Here is a 21,159-nt window from a genome sequence, read left to right as displayed (position 1 = left end):
ATAACAAAATTCTCTAAAGATAATGGAGAATTCCCTGCAGAGAGGGATGACAACAAGTATTTCTTGAAGAATTATAGGAAGTTTACCCCACATACCCCTAAAACGATGCTATGTAACTATTCTCATTAATGTTTGCAAAACATTCTCATCTTGCCAAGTAATAAAATTCCCTACATTTCCGTTTTTTTCTGCTTTTGGTATTTTTTTTTTTCCTTCATAGAATACTCAGTATTCTAGCTAAATATATGAAGATTGCTACCCAGAAGCAATCTGAGAATAAAACTGTCTTCCAAAAGCTTTCCTCACAAAACAGATGACTTGAGCAGTTAAGTTTTATTTCACTCTCCTGTAGAAGAATGTCTAGAAACCTGTGACCCCAGCTGATGAAGTGAATGTAAAATAATAATGAGAAATCTCTTTTGAACCAACACACTTTTGTTCTAACATGCACTACACTGAAAGGATTTCATTTCTAAAGTATAGTACTTAATATTGCAGCCAGCAGATGAGATGTCACATAAGAACAGTCACTCTTAAAAAGGACAGATCTCTACACCATATAGACTACAAAGCTTGTCTTCGTCTTTATTACAGTTGGCCATCAGCCAGGCACCTACGGTGACCAGGAGCAGATATATTCTTGAAGATATTATAGAGCAATCAATGAAATGACAGGATAAAAGTAACGACTGGGACCCTAAACTGTTTATTTTAACAAACCCTTTGCTTTCCACAAGAAAACACTTGTGTTCTCCATGTTGATATGCATGAACTGTTCAACACATTGATGCAAAATGCCATAAATGGCTTATAAACTCTCAACTCTACCTGAACTGAAAGCATCTTCTCAAGGCGCTTTCATGCCAAACATATGAGCATGAGAAGTTTGTCTCAAAGCATACTCAGAAGAAACTACAAGTAACCCCTCTGCTCTGCTACCTTTAAGCAGCCATTCATTTAGCTTGTCACTAACTAGGAGACTGATAGCCTTGCCTTTTAGTGTTTTTCAGTATGTTTGGGCACTTCTTGTCCTTCAGGCATAACCTCAGAGCAGTCCTCAATCATCATACAATACAGAGAGAAGTTTACAAAGGAACAGCTGCTGTTCCAAACAACTTATGTGCATTTCATGCTGAAAAATGTGTCAATATTTAGGATGTACCACCACTACAGAAGACTGCACAAGTTTCTGCTTTCAAGTAAGTGCAAGCATACCCTGATATAACTGTTTAAGTATTGTAAATGTTACAAGGAGATTGTTAAAGAAAAGAATGTGTAGTCTCTGCGTAAGCAACTATGTTCAAGGCACAAAACAGGATGACCCTTTTACTCTCAAAAAAAAGCCAAGGACAAAAAAAATTGATAGACCTGGTATGAACAGAAGCAAAAGTTACAGTACCATCTCAGTGTACTGTCCTTCAGAGATCAAAAGTGAATATTAACTGAATATAAGTGATGATAAGTGAATATTAAGTGATGAAAAGTTTTAGTCTGAGAAGCCTTAAGCAGAGTTCTATTAGGTCCAAGATGTATTAGTCAAAGTCTGAATGCAACACAGAGATACTTGTATGTCAAGAACAGGTGAATGGTAATGAAGATGGTAAAATTCAGTTCTCTTTTCAATCCTATCAACTATTAAACTATTTCCAGAAATCAAAAGTAGGAAAGTGAATGGGACAGATACTGTTTTGTAAGTTCAGAACAATTAAACTGAAGGAAAAGAGAAGGAAAGTAAAAAAAAGAGGCATGAAAAGCTAAGGAAAAACAGTAAAAGTTATCTTCATTTCAACAGTGATTTTATACATATATATACAAGATGTGAAAACTTTCAAACTGAGAACACATTATGCTGATCTAACAGAACGAAATGAGCTATGTAACAGCTCCACTCCTGCAAAGGTGACAGGCTGTGTCTGAAAAACAGTCATCCCCTGACTTACCTGCCAAAATTGATCTTATCAAATTTGGGCAAGAAAGAGGCCTTAAACTCAGCATATTACTGAAAAGAGAAGCCTGCTTTTGTAGAAATCAAACCTAACTCCTTACCTATGTATCACAGTAAGTCCTGGATATGTGTGGTTTGTTTCCCTGCTTCTGGGTTTTTTTAACAAAAGAATTATTCAATAAACAGATTTTGCATTATTTTACAGCTGACATTATAAAGGAAATTAAAGTTGTGAGGTGGTGGATTTTTGTTATTGTTTTGGTGGGGTATTTTTAAAGATCCTTTCATAAAGATCAGTATAACATGGTGACTACCTGGACACACACCCTCTTTCTCCCCAGCAAACTTAACAAAAACGTATGTGCTGACAGAAGACGACCTTAAGATATTCCACCCAAAAGGAAACATAGGGATCCTGACTAGAGAAGCATCCATATAGAATCAGATCTACTTCTGTTCACTTATTTATGTGTACATGTGGAATGAAAGTTTCCATACCTGAGGCCAGGGCTGTGTCTGCCTGGTTATGTTACAGTGTAAATACAGATTATGGCAGTTACAGATGCATATCCAACAAAAGAGCCCATCAGAATGTCTGTCTTATTATGCTGTCTTCAAAGTATTGCAAAAGATGACATTTAATGTACATTGATGTTTATGATGATATATACTACCATGTAGATAAGCTCTGATGGTACTCAAAACAAATTCTGATAGAAGTCAAAACAATGAAGAGTAAAGGAAGAGATATGTATTCAGGATGAAGACTCCAAATGATGAGACATGAGCAGCAGGAATAAAAAAGCCCTTCAACATTATTTTCAGTTTCAGAATGTTAAAAAGCTGAGAAAAAAAGTCTACAAAATCATATTTAAATAAATTCGCCCAACCTTGAATGCATACTTTTACTCTGTGTATGGAGTTCTCTCATCCAATTAACTCAGTGATGTAGAGGCTAATTTTTCATCAGAAGCTATCATGAATGTGACAAGCAAAGAATCTCACAAACCACCTTTTAAGACTATATGTGTTCAGGGTTTCCCAAAGGAGAATTCAAACTCAAAATGCTAAACAATGACTTATGTCGCTTCTCAGCACCGTCACACACAGTTGTCTCCTAAATACTGTCTTCTGTGAACCAAAGATTTCAAAATTCCTTTCGATGAAGAAAACTTTCTGTTACTTTGCAGTCACTGTGGTTCAAAATGTCTAAAATGTAAAGAATTTAGTAAGAAAATTTCATGTAAAGTAAGTCCATTTTGGTATTAAAAGTAAATTTCTAATCCTACCAAATATTTCATGCAAATTTGATATCATGTTAATGCTGATTTACATGTTAAATGCTGAAACACATTGGCATGCAGATGACTACTACAGGCTCTCAATAAAGCAAAGACTAAAAATCTTTGCTTTGTCAAAGCTTTCATGTTTATGTGTATGTACAAGTCATGCAAAAATGCTGAAAAAACAACCAACATGCACTGACTGACCAGAAACTGTTAAATTCAAATCTTAATAATTACAGAAGTCATCAGGAAGTGTTGCATTTTAATTATAATGTAATTTAGTTAGTGTATACCCATACAATTTTTCAAACTGAGGAAAAATTTTTACTAGTTATCTCCAGAAACTGTTAAAAAATACTTCCAAAATAAAAGCACAGCAACCATGGGAGCTTCTCTAAAACAACATGGGATGCCATCCAGAGGGACCTGGACAGGGTCAAGAAGTGTGCCCACAGGAATCTCCTGAGCTTTAACAAGACCGAGTGCTGGTGCTGTACCTGGGTCAGGGCAACCCCCAGTACCAGCACAGGCTGGGGATGAACAGACCCAGAGCAGCCCTGCCCAGAAGGACTTGGGGGTGCTGCTGGCTGAGAGGCTGACATGACCCAGCCATGGGCACTCCCAGCCCAGAGAGCCAAACGTGTCCTGGGCTGCATCCAAAGCAGTGTGGGCATCAGGGCCAGGGAGGGGATTCTGCCCCTCTGCTCTGCTCTGGTGAGAGCCCACCTGTAGTGCTGCATCAGCTCTGGGCTGCCAGCACAGGAAGGACACAGAGCTGTGAGTCCAGACATATAGAATGGATTTAAACTAACAGGGTAGGTTTAGATTGGCTATTAGGAAGAAATTCTTTACTGTAAGAGTAATGAAGTACTGGAACAGGAGTCCAGAGAAGTCGTAGGTGCTCCATTCCTGAAGTATTCAAGGACAGCTTGGATGGGGCTCTGAGACACCTGGTCTGGTGGTTGTCTCCACCCATGGCAGGGGGGTTGGAACTAGATGATCTTTAATGTCCCTCCCAAGCCGAACCATTCTATCATGACAGATTTAATACCACTTTATGCACTAAGAACTTTGTAGTTATAGTTGATAACATAATTTCCAAAAGCATTTTTATCACGTAGTTCAACCCTGAATTTTGGTTTAAACTACATAGTTAAAATAGGTCAACTCGTCAGAAAACTCAGGGAGTAAAGGGATATCAAATAAAATGTTGGCAAATGCACAGAAAAGTGAAGAGCATTATAAAAAAATATTATTTCCTAAATAAAGCCACGAAAAAGTTCGTATTTACGTTACAGGCATTTCCTAATTCTCTGTGCCTGGGGCTGTAAAAATAATTACAAGCCCATAAATAGCAACTGATTCAAGCTCATATTAAAATAAAGAAAAAAAAAAACCCAAAAGTAAATAAAAAACCCCATCCCACCACCCCCTGAAAAAGCCCAATAATCACCAGTCCCACAACAGTATCACAGTATTATACTTTAAGAAACAGATGAAGTTTTAATCTTTCAGAAAACTTCTTAAGAGTAGCAATGTCCTCAAAATGCAAGCTGTTCATTATTTTTACACTAACATTTCTATGCATTTAGTTTTCTTCACCTCTTTAACCCTGAATTTTTGTCTTTTCAACATTTCTCATTTATGAAATGGCTGTTAAAGGTTTTGACATATTCACATTCAGCAGGTAGAAAGTTAAAGTTGGTTGCCCCCATTACAGAAAATGATGCTTAATGGGAAAAAAAAAAAAAAAACAAACAAACAGAACTCATGAGGAAAAATGTCTTCTATTTAAATAGGCAAAAAAGTGTTGCATTACAAGATTCAGAATCTGCACTTACTCTTTACCCCTTTCTTCCCCTTTCGTTCCTTCTTGTACTGTTCCTTCAGTTTACTTATTAGTCCCTGGTCTACATCCCAAACCTCAGCAGTTGGGGACAGGTCATCTTTGTCTACATGCAGCATATTATTAAAAGAAAACAAATCAGCAATTGGCAATGCAAGCTGTTGGTGATTTACTGTCATAGCTGTATAAGAGCATTAATAAAAGTTATTAATAAATCTTTATTTTAAAGGTGCAGTCTCCGTTTTAAGTTTATAAAAGACCAACTTTCATTTCATACAGTTTTCCAAGGCACTGTATATTATCAGTTACATATTTGAAAATTGTACATTAATTTGTTACCAAGGAGCAAACAAATTAAACTTCATAAGTAACTGTTGATGTTAGATACTTCAAAATACACAAGAAGTCATTGGTATTCAGAAACAATTACTGCATCTTTAGAAAGACAGTGTTAAGAAATTATTCAGCCAGTGTTGAATAAGCAAATAAAAGCATTCATGCTATATCTCTCATGAAAATGCAAGCTGAGGAAGTCAGTGCCAGTTTATTCATGAAGACCACCCATGCATCCTTTCGCATTCATTCTACATGCACAAGAAAGAAATCTTGCTCCTACATATAACCAGAGAAACAAGTCTATAAATACAGTTTTTCACATAAAGATGAAGAAAAGTAATTTGCACAGGTGGACATCCCACTGCATTCCAGAAATTAAATCATAATTAGCAGAAATACAACATTCCACAGTAGTTTCGGAAGACATATATTTTTCTTTTTGACAAATATTGCAGAGTTAATTATTCTTTATGAAAAGTCAGATCTCCACTTTTCTAAACTATCCATCTCAATCATTTCCAGAAACTTAGAATTACTAAAAAGATAAACCTGTTTCTATGACAAGGCAAACATAACATTTGCAGAAGCACTTTGCTAGTAGACAACCAGGCAGCAACCAAACTTGGTTTGTGGGCCAGTTCAGCTTTATACTCACAAATGCTTCAGGCATAAAATCACAAGACTTAGATCCTTAGTTCCCAACTTCCAGTCATATTTACAATATGATTGTAGCTATTTTTGAAGTTATAACCATTATAATCATGAAAGTACACAAGAGGAGTCATACACAGCAGAAAGTATCATGCATTTAGAATAAAAACAATAGGAGTTATTCCAAGTACATATTTCATGACAAAACATGACAACGAATGAGCAGACAGATACCCTAGGATACTGATGCATCTACCATCATTCAATGACAATCTTGATCAAAGAGGTGGAATACAGAGATGACAAGGGCAGTGAAACATGAAATGGCAGCATAATGGCAGAGTCCCCTGAGCCCTGAGCTTGTCCACAAAGAACTCTGGCAATGAGAAGGGAACAATGACATCCTACACCAAACTACAGCTACATCTACCAAACTGCTAACACAAAGACCTTCATCTTTCTGATCACTGGGCCTAAGCATTGACAGAGAGGAAGAGTGATTACTCAGGAAACACAAGAAGCACAGAAAGATAAGTCAGAGAACATGCCCAATCAAAGAGGAAAAAAAATTAAAACCACTAAAACTCAATTAAAAGAAAATTCCATTAAAATCTAATTAAAACTAATTAATAAGATTCCAAAGCACCATTAATAAAATGAAAATAATCAGCTAGGTTGCAACACTGCAGAGAAGGATTAGGGAATTAAACTCAATCAGAAGATGACCACATCGAACATCAATGTAATGCTATTCTAAATAATATCATTTTGGTACATTTTAAAAAGTGCAGTGCATTAAACCAGGACAGTGCAGATAATGACAAAATTGAAGTAACATGTTCATTCTGTGTAGTACACTGGAAGTTTAGAAAATGTCTGTAGAGTGCAAAACAAATAGGGCATTGAATACCAAGACAAGGAATTTGAAGGATCTGGGCTCATTCAGTCAACAGAAAACAGGAAAAGCACAAGCCTGCAAACATAAATATTCAAAACCAACACTGTTGGCTGCAAAAATGTAGGCTGTAAATAGAAAACTAGATAAAATATCTGGCAGTATCTGGGTAGGCTATGAAATGAATTTCAAACAAGATTTTCAGGAAAACCCAGCAGTGTTTTTCTCCAGCATGCCTAGATATATGAGGGTATTTCAGAACAGAGCCATGTAACTAGAAGACCTCTGCAATTGCCCCCAGAGGTAACCTTCTTTGCCCTAAACTGATACAGGACAGCACAGAGGACCCTGGATGTCCACTGACCTGTATAACTGAGCAGAGAAATACTGGCTTTAAATTTTTCTATTTTTTAGAAGTTTTCTGAAGATGGCCCAAGCGACTGTGAATTTCAGTCACACACTGCCACCCAGAATTCTGGGCACAGTCATTCTCTGACTTATGGTCCATCTGTAAAGAGAACTTTTGTGTTTCATGGGGAAGAGAAATCCAGTGATGAACATATGAAACCATAAGCAGAATAAAGAGACTACATAATAAGTGACATCTGCAATATGTAGCACAATATATAATAATATGTATATATTGCTGTTTGCTTAAGCAAACTGAAGTTATAAATTCATTTTTTCTTGATACTAAATCACCACAAGGAACTTATATTTTTTTTAATCTAAAACTGTACTTTTTTTTTTTTAGTATGTCACATCACTTTGACTCTTCATTTAACACTGCTTGAACTTGCTCATCTTTCACTATTTTGAAGATAAGCTGTTCCTAAGTAAAACATGTTGCATGACAGGACACTTTAAATCACAATGTTTGGAATTAATTTAACACTCAAAGTATGTTAAGGCATTTACATAAAATAAAATGTGTCCATAAAAAGCCATAATACAGCAGAAAAGAAATGCAATCCAAACTTCAAAACACTCAGTGACAGGTTTGAAGAAGTCATCAACAGCAAAAATGTAACTATCAAATTTGGTGCTGAAATACTTTAGGATATTGAAAGTTGGACCTACAACTAATACTCTGCAATTAAGTACTGTAAATATTGCTAAAGCAAAACTAGGCAATATATTTAGAGCCTAAACATCAGATGTTTTCCAGATACAAAATAAAAGCATTATAGCCAATTAGGGAAGTAAATATTAACTTTTTTTTCAGAATGTTTAAATGTTTGTGAAGGTAAGAAGTGATAGAAGGACGGTAATGACAGGAAAACAGAAACAGGAAGAAAGAAAGAAAAAACTATGAAAACAGAACACAGCAACTACTACATTATGAAGTAAAATTTGGATTTTAACGGAAATATTTAAGTTCACAATTGATGCAATTGTTTAGGAAGTAATAATACATATTCATTTAAATTAAGCTTCGCCTCAACATAAATAACTGGATGGACCTGGATATTTGAAGTAACAAGTTTCATAGAATTTAAAATAACATGACAGGATAAAATAAATTGGTTTAGGCCGTGCATTATTTTATTTTAGAAAGTATTTAAGTGGGACAGTATTTAAAATGTTATTTGTGATAGTTAACAAAGAAGTCTTGTCATATTTACACTGATCATGAAAAAGTAACACAATCCCAAGATCTGATGGACTGTATCCTTAAATGCCCATTTAAGGAAAGAATACCTGTACTAAAATCAGTGACATACTGTGAAAAAAATATTGCTGCTACAGTTGTAGGCATGTCTTTGACTGATTTAAATAGTAAGTTACAAAATATACAAAAAACTTATGAAAGCTGTCTTCATACAGCAAAACTGAGAACATACTTTGAAAGATTAAACTAAGTTTATGTTTTGTTTCCTCCTTCCCATTTTCTTGTCTCAGATACAAGTTTTTTGGTAGCAATGGGATTGCTGCAGTTAAATCAGCTGTCACAAGTGTGTACAAACTCCTAAAATGCTCTGCCTCACTTTGTTATGGGTTCATTTAAAATGTTATAAAAAACATTCAAACAGCTCTATGAAAAGCATGGTGGATCAATTAGATTTTTAAAAGAGACCTTAAAATTTGGTAACTACTTGAGAAAATGCCAGATATAGAACACACAGGAAAGTAATCCTTGGAAACAACAACTTGGAATTTCAATGGACAAGCTAGTTCAACACAGTAGGTTTAGGCAGTCTGCCATGGATAAATCTTTAACTGCATGAATTACAGTATCAAACTATCTTGCCTTTTATATACCGTAGTAAGACTGATACTAAAACCACAACTTTCCACATCACTATATATTTGAAGGGATGTTGTAATCAAAGTCAAAAACTCTTGCTTCAGGTGCTACTAGACATCTTTTACCAAGAGATCTGCCTGTGTGCCTAAATGAAAAGATCATCAAGAAACTGCTCAAATAACATCAACTTCAAAAGGGAACAGCAAGCAACTAAAATGATACTATGAATAGACATTTATTACCAAAACTAAAGGTAACAGCTTGTTCAGCTTCATCTTCCAACTAGAAATAAGACTGAGTTTTAAAAATAAAGGTGACTAATCCTTTGATACTAGTTTTTAGGAAAGAATGGTTTCAAATCCTTGTTCCCTTCAAAATCAAGACTGTATTCTTTTCCTAGAAGATGGGCCATTACTTAATTTTTGTAAATCTTTATATTTTCTTTGCTCACTGGGATGTGTATTGAAGTATGACTTCGTTGTCACATAAAATGCTCAAATAACATGATCTAATGGCAGTTTGGGATTTACAATTTAAGACTTAGAGTATGTAAGTACAAAATTGGTTGTATCACAGTTCAGAAATTAAGACAGTCAATTTCCCATTTAAAGGCAGATACCAATTACTTGGATCACTATTTTTTTTTCCTATACAAATTTTCTCCTTTCAATCTCCTCTTTTGAAACATGTAGGTTGCAGAAATTACTGACTTAACATATTTTGTTTCACATCAAGTTACTAATAAAATGTTGGGCTATTAGAAATGGTTTTGGGTTTTTTTGTTTTGGTAATACAAGCCATATTAGCAACAATATCTAAAAATCTCAGAAAAATAAAAGAACTTATTGTCTATTTTTCAAGTACACCCAAGAATTAATTTAACTTGGGTACAAAAAGTTTGAAGGTCCTGATAAGAAACAAATACGAAAAAAAAGAAAACTGTATTTGAAAGCAAATTTAATCCAGGTATAAAAACATTCAGAATCCTAGCCTTTCTTATCTAATAAAGAAAATATTCTCCTCTTAGTTTTGAAATCAGAAACAAAACCTGAAAGAAATGTAACTACAATTGTACTTGCGCCTACAACAACACATATACATATATATGTATCTGAAGGTTTCACCATACAATATATAATTTTCTAAGCATCAATGTTTTATCACCACATTCATCCACGCATCCACACCATTTTAGTAAGTACTACAAAACTCTTAAGAAGTATCATGAACAAGTTTTCATTTATTTTTAAATGCTTTTATTAGTGTCTTACCCCACTCTGTTCCATCTCCTGAACTTCGAGCTTCTCCAGCTCCCTCACCATCTTCAGCTGTCACTAAGAAGTCAAATTCTTTCAAAGCTTCTTCAGTATCAGGGTCATCTGTAAGGTCAGCAGCTAAACCTTCATTACCAATCTGCAAGAAGATAAATATTTTCCTGCATTTGAATCATAAACAGATTTTCTAGTCATTTAGATTACACGATATATAGGCTATTCTCACTGAGTAATTTGTTGCAGGGGAAAATATTTTTCAATTTAAAATGCAGAAGAAGAAACTGTGATCTCAGTTAGCTTACCAAAACAAAAAAGAGAGCAGCGCAGTCTGCTGAACATTAGGAAATAAAAAGAACACTGACACTAGCTTTAGCAACAAAAATCGCATGCATCTCAGCCTTCACTTTTTTATTTAAGACAAGAATTAGAAAACTTTGTTGATCTTCTTGCCCTATCAATAGCTCTGCAGAGAGAGCTTACAAACTCTGCTTTCTACTGTTCCAGAAGACTTTCCTTCTTTTTGCTTTCCAGTTCAGTGTTAAGCATAAGCTTGGAATATAGAGCATTTTAAGAAAACTGTCTTTTTACTATTTCTAACCATACCTTCACCTTAAACAAAACAAACCCTCTACTAAGGCATCAGTGAAAAGTTTTATTTTATTATTCAGTTCAAGAAATTTTCCATGTGAGGTTATTTGCAAAGTGTTCTTTCTTTTGCAGAAAGAGACCATTTTTATAATTATAAATGATCCTTTTGCTTTCTATTAAAAAAAAAGCTTTGTCAAAAGTCAAAAAGTAAGTGTAAGATCTTCATATACGCTTAGAGATTTACTTGATAATCTTTCTTATAGAAAAAAAGGGATTCAACTCAATGCTTGACTAATCTTTTTACCACAAGTCCAAGGTACGGTGAAAACCCCTTCCTGACAAATCAGTTTGGAGATTTAATGCTTGCATCAAGCCAAGCTCATACTGCCAACTATTCAGGAAAATCCAATGCAACATTCAAATTTGCAAACAGCCTGGTTAGTTGTTTTGAAGTTTGCAATGTAATGTATTAAGTAAACCACCAAATCTGATAGTAATGCATCTGTGTATAATCTATTCAGATAACATAAGTGCAACAAATACTTTGACATTACATATTTCTATCATCTCCAGAGAAAAAAAATCCTTTTTTAAAGGGAATTTCAGATCTATTATAAAAAGAAAAAAAAATCTTTTACTTTGTGCTTCTTATTTATCCGATGCTTTTCTTTTCCTTCTGCAATATCTTCTATCATGTCATTCTCCTCTTCTTCATCACTATCATCCGCGTTTTCTAAGAAATTGAATGTTTCAAGAACATCACCAGAATTCCTATATAAATAAAAACATTAAGAGAGAATCCATTTTACTTGCTGAAGAGATTTAGAAGCTTGACCAGATTAAACAAAATTGCTACCTGACAGCTTAAGAACTTAAAAACCTGCAAAACAAGAAATCGCTGAATGGAGAAGTTTCTACATCTGCTTAAATCCTTATTACAAAAGCACCATTCAACAGACTCCTGCCTTAAAATAACAACTCCAAAGTGATTATATTACATAATTTAACATCAACACACGATCTTCCTGTATATCATGTTAGTATAACATACATGTATGTATGTAATAGGTGTGTATGTTCTTAAGCATAATCAATTTCAGTTAAGTTCATAATTGTTTGTGATCAGCTACACTCACAGGTGTTCACAGACTCTCCAGCCAGAAGTTCAGTGTAAACTGACCAGTACATATCAATGACTAAGCAAAACAAACTTCATGCATTTCTTATCTCTTCACTTACCTTTTGATTTCCTGTCCCTTTTGTTTTGACGAAGGAGATTCACCCCCATTCAGGATCTGTTCTAAGTTCTTTGTCTCTACTGAACCATTTGGTTCTGAATTGGAGAGCCCAAGCAAAGACCTTACCCGCTGGGAGCGTACATCCAATATTGTATCTGTATAACCTACTTCCTGAAGATACCTAGGTATGTTAAGAGAAGAAAGAAAGAGGAAAGGATATTTGATGAAAAAGGAAAATTAGTATTCACTGTAAAAATGAATGCCACTGTTGTATCATTTTACGAAAAATAAGCTTCGCTATCCCTCTCACATGGAAAGCCTTACTCTGTACTGCTTAAAGCTCAGGACTCCGAGGTCCTGAAGAACAAATCACTATTTGCCCACCTCAATTACTCTGTTTCACAGAGCTCCTCAAACTGCAAGGAAAAGTAAGAACATACCAATATCCAACAATGCTACTCACTGTCGCAGTAACTGTCTGCCTTGCTTCCAGGTCAATTGGCTATTCTGAGGTACTGCAGGAACCTCTGTATCTTTGGTATCTTCTGAAAGACACAGTGTCATAGTTAACATCTAACTTACACTGCTTTTAGACACAAACAAAAATTCCTATCAAGTCAGAAATATTCATAATGATCTCTAGTTTCAACTGGGTATAAATGTACCCAAAATGTGGTAGTTGTAAAACAGAAGGGGTGGGGGGAGAAGAGAGAGGCCAGCATACAAATCTGTAGAACACAATTTTAAGGCACACTATACAAATACAGGCCCAAAGACTTCCCAAAGACCGACATTTTAAAAGAAGTAAAATGAAATTCAACTTATTAAAGAGCACAGCATTGTTAGGAGAAACGCTTTCTTCCATCTGCAATACTGGTATTACCAACTTGATATTTACAACTGCAAAATCAGATGCACTCCAGAAAAGCAGTTAGGATAGCCTATTTTTTTCTTTGGAGTCTTTTCCTTGATTTAAGATAAAAACATTCAGAGCTTCTACAAAAAAAAGTCAATTAATTTTGATTTTCAGATTAAAAAATATTTACCCCATTTACCCCGTAACTTCCCTAGATATATTCCCTATAACAGACCTAAGAGGGGGGTGCAGAGAAGAAAGCTGCAGTAAATTAAACAGACAAAAATTTATTGTTAAAAAGTTACCTGATTCAAAAGTTGGCATTTTCAAGTCACCTTGGTTCAATTCTGTGCCATATTTTAATTTATGATATTTTGCCCTGAAAAAGTGTACAGATGTTTATCAAATTAGTAGACAAGACTTTGATCAACTCAAAACATTCTACTGTTCCATTTAAGGCAACCATACCAACATAGTACAATTAATCCAGCTAGAATTGTTGTGATAAATCTTGCATCAAACAATTATTTCTAGTCTTTCAAGAACACAGTTTTGAGATAGTATTTTGACAATTACTCACAATTATCAAGTAACTTACAGACAAGAGTTTAGTGTGTTCTCCAAGAACGTGGGGTTTTTCCTGTGTATCAGCTAATAAGAGAACCTTTCAAAAACCAGCAGGTTCAAGAACTTAGCAGAAATAATTTTCCCAGTTGTCATAGTTGTCATTTTACCACTGTCGTAGGTAGCCAATCACATCACAACGAATGAACTTCTTACTTGGGGTTCTTGCCCATCCTATCATTTTCGATTTCCACTTCAATTTGTCTCCTGCTCTTGTCTTTGCTTAAGATATGTATCCCTCAGAAGAGCCATGTTAGTGGTTGTTTCTCCCATCACCTGTATTCTCTTCTGGATTTTCTCCTCCTCACTGACTGGAGGCTTAGCTTCCAATTTCTACTTAGTCCTCCTATGCAAATATGCCTCAGTCCTTTCATCTTCTGATCTCTGATTCCGTAACCCTAATCTCTCCTTCTCCATCTGATATGCTAAGGCCTCAACAGCAGGCCTAGGCCTGAGTTGACTTACAAGATGAATCTTGAGCATGATGTGATTAATACCATCGAGGTTCTTGATTTAAAAATAGATGATCAAAATATTTATATTAGTTGTTCTTAATGCCAAACTGGCTGCTGTAAAGACATCTGTATAACCTTGTGTAAGATATATTAAGAGATTCTCCCAACTAATGTCCCTAAAGGCTTGTTAGTAGGAGAAATCTTCCCAGCCTATATCCCTAGAGACTTGTTAGTGGAATATTTTAGGCAAAAAGCCTCCCAGCCATGGCCTGTGCTCTGCCCCTGGCTGGTTAGGAAGCGTGCCATCAGAACCAGATGTTTTCTGCACAACAGGCTAACAAGTCACTTGGACTTGTTGCATCAGGGCTGTAAAAGCTGGACCCCTTTTTGGACAAACCTGAGACCTCACCTATGAGTGCACACACACCACATAGGATTTTCCCAATTACTGTGAAGCCTTCTCCAGATCCTCACTGCAAAAGGACTGTGACTCTGGATGATGGTGAAGTATTTAGGCAATTGCTGATGCATCCTTCTCAATCACTATTCTTTCTCTCATATAGTAATGATTAGATATATTACCTTGCTTATTTTTGCTTGTTGCTAAAGCCAAATGAGTAATATGCTTACTGTTTTATCAAATGTATCCCCTTACATCTGTGTTGCCTCAATATTAATAGTAAAACAAGACTGTTCTTTCCACTGGTGTGTGTCCAACCCACCACCCCCATCAACTGGCAAAACACCATCACTTTGTAAAATACTGGTCTTCGTGATACTATTTCCATGAAAGTATGCATAGCCTTCGAATATCCTCTACCCAAGTTACTTATCAAAATACCTTCAGCTTCCTTCCCAGGAATCTCAACTGAAATAACTATGCCTATATCCTGGAATTCTCAAACTTTATCATTGAACTTTCACAGTTTGACTTTTACCTCATAGATCCTTTGCAAAAATACTCAAAATCTCAAGGTACAGAGCTCTGGGTGTTCTGCAGTAGAGCCAAAGTGAAAAATATCCATAAAAATATTAGTAGCCATATTTTAAAGAACCCTCTAAGCAACACAGTTGTCTATCACTCCAAATGAAACATTTCACCACAGGTTTAAGAAAAACTGAACAACACTTAGCTCCCATCAATCATAAAAACTATTCTTGAATATGATACTTCTCAAGTAAAGACACATAATGGAACATGTGCTGGACAAAATCAAGGATTTCCAAAAACCTTCTCCAATGCCTGAGCCATTATTTAAAGTGTTTTCAAACTGAAAGTACAGTTTGGTACTCAAATGGTGCCTTATATATATTTGATGGCAAGGATTTTCTTCAAGATTACACAAATTTTTGCTAAAATTGCCATTAGGAAGTCTCATTAACAAACTGTCAGTAGATGGCACTGTTGACCCCTTTTAGTAAGATAAAATCCCTCATTTCATGACAATCACACTCTAACTGAAAAATTTTAACGCTCCTGAAGACTTTTTGTGACCTGAATCCGACTGCCAACTAAACAGAATCATATTTTTTAACTATTTATGAATATGCTCATAGCTCATCCCTGCACTAGTCAGACTGTCTAGCTCGGGTCCTCTGTTTAAACTGAGAGATAAAACTTTGTGCCACATTTTAGTAAGGCAATGTTCCACCAAGCTTTTCAAATACGAGAAGTACAGTGAGAGACTGGAGAAAATGATTATTGGCTTAAGACAACTAAAGTGTTTCTGGTTAACTTGAAGTTGGATGGGCTAGAGTTTGCTAAGTCGACGTCTTGTGAAATGCTTTCTCTTGATTGAATGTCTGGTTTAAAATTTGTCCTTATCTTCTAAAGTTTGCTGTTCAGTCTCCTGAGAACTTTGTCACGTTTTCCCATGTACCTGCCTCAGGATATTAAAAAAACCTAAACCCCTTTAAGAAACTTGCCAAGCTAGACTGGGGATTTACAAGTATGTACTAAAATTTATATGCCCTATGAAGTACTGTCCATTTGGGGGGTAAAAAACCCCAAGCAACCCTTAACAACCAAAATGAAAATAATTCAAGTCAAATAAAGGTGACAAAATATTTTTTACTCAATTCATAAGTGAAGCCAATAAAGCACTATAATTGAAAAGGCAACCTAAACTTGTTCAATTTAGAGCTATGACATACTATTTAGGAGCAGTTGCTCCATTTTGGAGTTACAATTTCAAAACATTAATTAAAATTCTACTTTAACTGTTCATTAGCACAGATGATGATGTATCTGGTCTAGAATTATACGAATGACTAGCCACTATAAATATGAGAAAATACTGCTGCATGCAATGAGACCAGTTGTCTTTCACATCACAAGTTCAATTTCACAGCAAACATTAATCTTATTAAATTCCAATCAACTATATATTCACACATCTATTCCTTTCCCTGTTGGAGCCATTACTAAATACCTTAAAAAACTAACAAGCTACAATGTCATTGACAAGTCAGTGACAATACTCCTCCACACCACAGAGTAACTAAATTCTATAAGGGGCAATGTTTCAATCTTTGGAGTATTGACTTATCTAAGCCTAGGTTTCCATGAGTAAAAACAACACCCTAACTTGATTTAACTGCTTCCTGCTATTTAACTGTTGAATCACACCACTCAGTTGCAAGGGTGTAAGTTAGCTCCAGTCCAAAGCCCACGAAGCCAAAATAGAGCCACAGCTTTATGATTTCAGCAAGTCTCATTAAAGACTATGGTAACACAGCTCAGAGTAGCTCAGAGCACACAACAGAAAACATCTGGCTGGGTCTGCAAAGCACCATAAAAGAACACACACTAGATACAAAGAAACCCCATGCACATAACTGCACAGGATCTAATTTTATTACTAAAAAATTATCAACTATCAAAGCATTTAAGAACACTAAAAAAGTTTTACTTGTCTAAAACAGTATTATACATACTTAAGAGACAAATACTAGAAATATCAAACTACTTTGTAACAACTACTGCATTTTAATGAATGCACACATTGATATTCTGCTTCATAACCTTTTTCTGAGAAATCACAACAGTTGTCTGAATTACTTTGTTCCTGACTCCTTCTAATTGGTATTTCACTGCATGAAAGTTTTTGATGGCATCAGGGAGTCAGCAACAAGAAAAGAAGAAAAAGGGTGGGGGGAATCAGGTGCAACACTGAAATTTGCTGTCAACAATCTTCAGGTCTGAAATTCTCAGAATTTATTTTGCTTTGGAGCTGGTGTATTTTCATTAGTTGTGATTCTTCATTCAGGGGAGCAATGACAAAAAAATAAATTCTATTATCCTGAATACCGAATGCAACAAGCACGAAACTAACATAATATAATTTTTGGATGATTTACAGGTAAATCAGTACCTGCTTGCTTTGAATTACTCAGTGCATCATGCTTTCACAGTTAGATCCCCTCAAACTACTGAGCATTTGTAGCTTCCTCGTTGCCTCCCACACACTCACCAGTCAACTCAAGTTTCAATTCCCACTTCTAAGCAATCTTCAAGAGAATTATGGCTGGAACTTAAGCCAGGATCTTCCTCTTGAAAACTACTGCAGTGTTGGATTGCACCCACTAGTCACAAGAACTAAAGCGAACAGTATGTTCCTGCTGTTATTCTTCTGGTGTACATGTTTACAAGTTTCTTAGCCATCAGATGAATTTTAGAATTTCATGGGAAGACTATAAAGGCAGCTTCATTTCAGGAAAGGAATGAGGTTTCACCAGTGCCATTCAACTTCAAATTATGCATCCTGTTATAGGATACCTTCACCTTGCAGGTGAAATTAAGCACCTCTGATTTATCTCAATAAGCAGGCAATTCTCACTGCTTTATGGTGTACATTTGCAAAAAGTCCCTATGCAGCACACAGTTCATTACTGCCAAAATAAGCAAACCCTTTTCCTTCAACTTCAGAAAGTTACTTACCTGCAAGACACTTGCATCTGCCATAATAGCATATTATTTCTTTGATACAGTCAGTGTTCTTTACACCCCAAGACCCTGCATACCTTTCATCTGCCTTTAACCCAGAGTGACTTGTACATTACCTGTAGATATCCATATGACAATGCAACTTTGAGCCATACACTGGCTGGAAACTTTGAGTTACTTTCCATTAAAAGGACAGGGCTGAATGAAGTAATGGATCCTTTCTGCCTATTACTTCACTAGAAAATATATCATGTGTTGATATGGCCTTCTGCATGAACATACAATGTTTTCTGAAGCACCTCTATACTGGACACTCCACACAGAAGAACGAAGCCATCTCACCAAAACATCTCATCAAAATATGTTTTAATATAAAAACAACTGAAACTTATTTCTGTACTAGTCCCTTACTCATAACAGTGATCCAAAATGTAAAATATATTTAGACATACTTATGCTTGGACAATTAACTTAAAAATATCTAGGTGAAACCTCACCACATTTTGCTACAAAATCTTAAGTTTACTCTGGCAGAAATTTTCCAAAATCAAAATACAAAAATAAAGCCTAGGTATTCTGTTGCCTGATTGTCAAGATGTTTCACCATTGGACTCAGATACTTTTTAGAGGCAAGATAAAATTAAAAATATGAACTGAGTCCTCTATTGAAAGTATAGGCACTTGACAGGATAATTTCCCAAGTGATTTTACAAAATTAACTACCAATTTTGGTTAAATTAAATAATCAGGCAACAAAAGAAGGTAGGTTTGAAGGACATTAGCCTGTACAGACTGAATGGAATTTTAATTTTTTTAAGCAGGAAATTAATGCTATAGAAAACACACCTAATGAGGCTAAATATGCAAGCATCTACCATATGAAAAAAAAACCCAAATGAAAAAAACTATTTTTAAACAATTTTGTTTCTTCACAAAACATAGTTTTCATCATGCAACACATACAACATAGTTGAAAAGGACCAAGAGAGAAGTATTTTTCATCTTTTCCAATTTAATACAACTGAAGCACAGATAAAGGTATAGTAATAAGGTATGAACCCTTTGGGTATGTTCACTCTTACTCAGTACACCATAACTTGAACCCAGAAAAGAGAAACTGTCCTGTTTGTCTATTTAAGACACAAGTCCAAACATTTTGAAGATTATGCAACTTTTTATTATAGAAGACACTAAAGTTTGTTAGAAAACACAAGGTGAAGACAACCAACCTTAAAGATAGTTTACATAAAGTAAATCAGAATCATCTAATAAGGCATTTCACTTAATGTAAGGGAATTCATCTTAGTCTATTAAATTTTTCAGGTCAGAAAAAAACTAAACAATTTGTATACCTACCTTTCTTGTTTTAATGCGTATTCTAACATTTTTATTCTTCTCACTAAATCTTTCTTCAAATTTTCTTGGCCCTTTCTTTCCCCTTGTAAAAATGCTATCCGAGCCTGAAAACACACACAAAAAAAAGCAAAAACATATTTTATTCCCTTTTGTACCCAAAATAAAGAGCAAAGTCTGTCACAGAAGGAAGAAAAGAAGGAAGAAAGAAAAAGAAAAAAAACTGAGTTATATTAATTATTTCAGCAAGTCAATAACAACAAAGTATTTCTACCCTAGACTGAGTATTATTTTCTGTTCAAGATGAACAGGTATTAAACTCTGTGTAGTAACTCTACAAGGCACAAATGGCAATCATATGAAACATTTTGATATATGCACACACTTGTGTCCTTACAGCATTATTACCATAAGTTCTATTATACATTTTCTTCCAAATCAAAAGCCATATTAAATTACGTACACTGCAACTAGCAATTCACCTTTTAATGCCACCACACTGAACAGATTAAAAAATGATTACATAAATTCAAACACAGAATTTACAAATCCATTATAAAGGAAACAACTATTTTATGGATTCACATTTTATTTAGTACTGAAAACAGCTGAATTTTGAACTATCAAGGGACAATTGGGTTTAGTGTGCTGCTCTATATGAAGAAAAAAAAAAGATTTTTTTTTTTTTAAAGCATCAGTCACACTACCCACCTAACTTAAAAAGAAACAAGGAAAATTCCTACTTGCCTGCTATCCTAGTAGAAGATAATAAATTCAGCACAATATATAAGCCATCTTAATTAGCGCAAAAATTAAGAGTTAAAAAATAAACATAGTAAGTTTGTAGAGGAAAAAAGTAGTCTCTTCACTACAAAGTGAAAGGACTTGTGTTTTGATTTTTGCAAGCCAAAATCTTAGGGAAGACAAGGGAATTAGCAGGTGGGAATACAAAATTTAAACAGTTAATGGCATTAGTGGATTGGCCGTCATTACAGAAACATCCTTACAAACTCATTTGTCCTCTCTGTGACTTTAAATTGACTGAAGTCATTGAATAGCTAATTCAGTACTAGATTCAATATAAAATTTCTTGGGAAAGGAGTTTAGAATAAGGAAAGTAAAGGAGAGACCACATTGCTCTACTGAGCTCAAGAACACCACCACCATTTCATTAGAAAAGGAGGCACGGGGACGAGGGAGGAAGTGCTATAATCGGCACCCAATCTATCCGTGAAGATTTTTCTAAAGGGCGTGGTTGCACCTTTTCATTACTCAGTGGTTACAGCCTGAAACAGTCTAACCACGGTGATTGCACAGATGCATTCTTGCATGGCTCCTTTCTTGAGCCCAAGTGATATCACCCTCTAAGACTTCACACATCAACCCTGATTTTAGCCACTCTGGCCTTGTGCTCTATGGTGAACCAAATTAAAATATGTTTCTTTACCTCACATAAACTAACGGCTGATTAAATCAATTAAAATCCTAGTGAGAAGAAGGCAGTTATGAGTATTTCAGTTAGAAGTCTGTCATGAAAGCACTCAACTAACCACTGGCACTTGGTGAAAAACAGTAAGGAACCAAAGCACATTGCAAGAGAGGGACTGGGGAAGAAACA

General features: G+C 35.2%; 1 protein-coding gene across 5 annotated transcripts in view; it reads right to left on the bottom strand.

Annotated features, from left to right (window-relative positions):
• The window catches only part of STRN3 (striatin 3), a 59,894-nt gene that overhangs the window by 20,117 nt on the left and 18,618 nt on the right, over positions 1-21,159 (bottom strand). For 2 of the 5 annotated variants that reach the window (XM_053944908.1, XM_053944913.1), the window contains exons 2-8: positions 19,545-19,648; positions 13,469-13,542; positions 12,771-12,852; positions 12,309-12,488; positions 11,708-11,840; positions 10,479-10,620; positions 5,073-5,183 (exon numbers count right to left, since the gene is read on the bottom strand). In XM_053944908.1, coding sequence (XP_053800883.1) covers positions 5,073-5,183; positions 10,479-10,620; positions 11,708-11,840; positions 12,309-12,488; positions 12,771-12,852; positions 13,469-13,542; positions 19,545-19,648 — 826 coding nt within the window. The remainder of the gene's footprint in view (positions 1-5,072; positions 5,184-10,478; positions 10,621-11,707; positions 11,841-12,308; positions 12,489-12,770; positions 12,853-13,468; positions 13,543-19,544; positions 19,649-21,159) is intronic. The other 3 variants (XM_053944911.1, XM_053944912.1, XM_053944909.1) reach the window with 2 other exon arrangements.

Source organism: Vidua chalybeata, chromosome 6 (genome assembly GCF_026979565.1).
Source record: "Vidua chalybeata isolate OUT-0048 chromosome 6, bVidCha1 merged haplotype, whole genome shotgun sequence".
In the NCBI taxonomy this organism is placed as follows: domain Eukaryota; kingdom Metazoa; phylum Chordata; class Aves; order Passeriformes; family Viduidae; genus Vidua; species Vidua chalybeata.
This window is presented reverse-complemented; position numbering and strand designations above follow the sequence as displayed.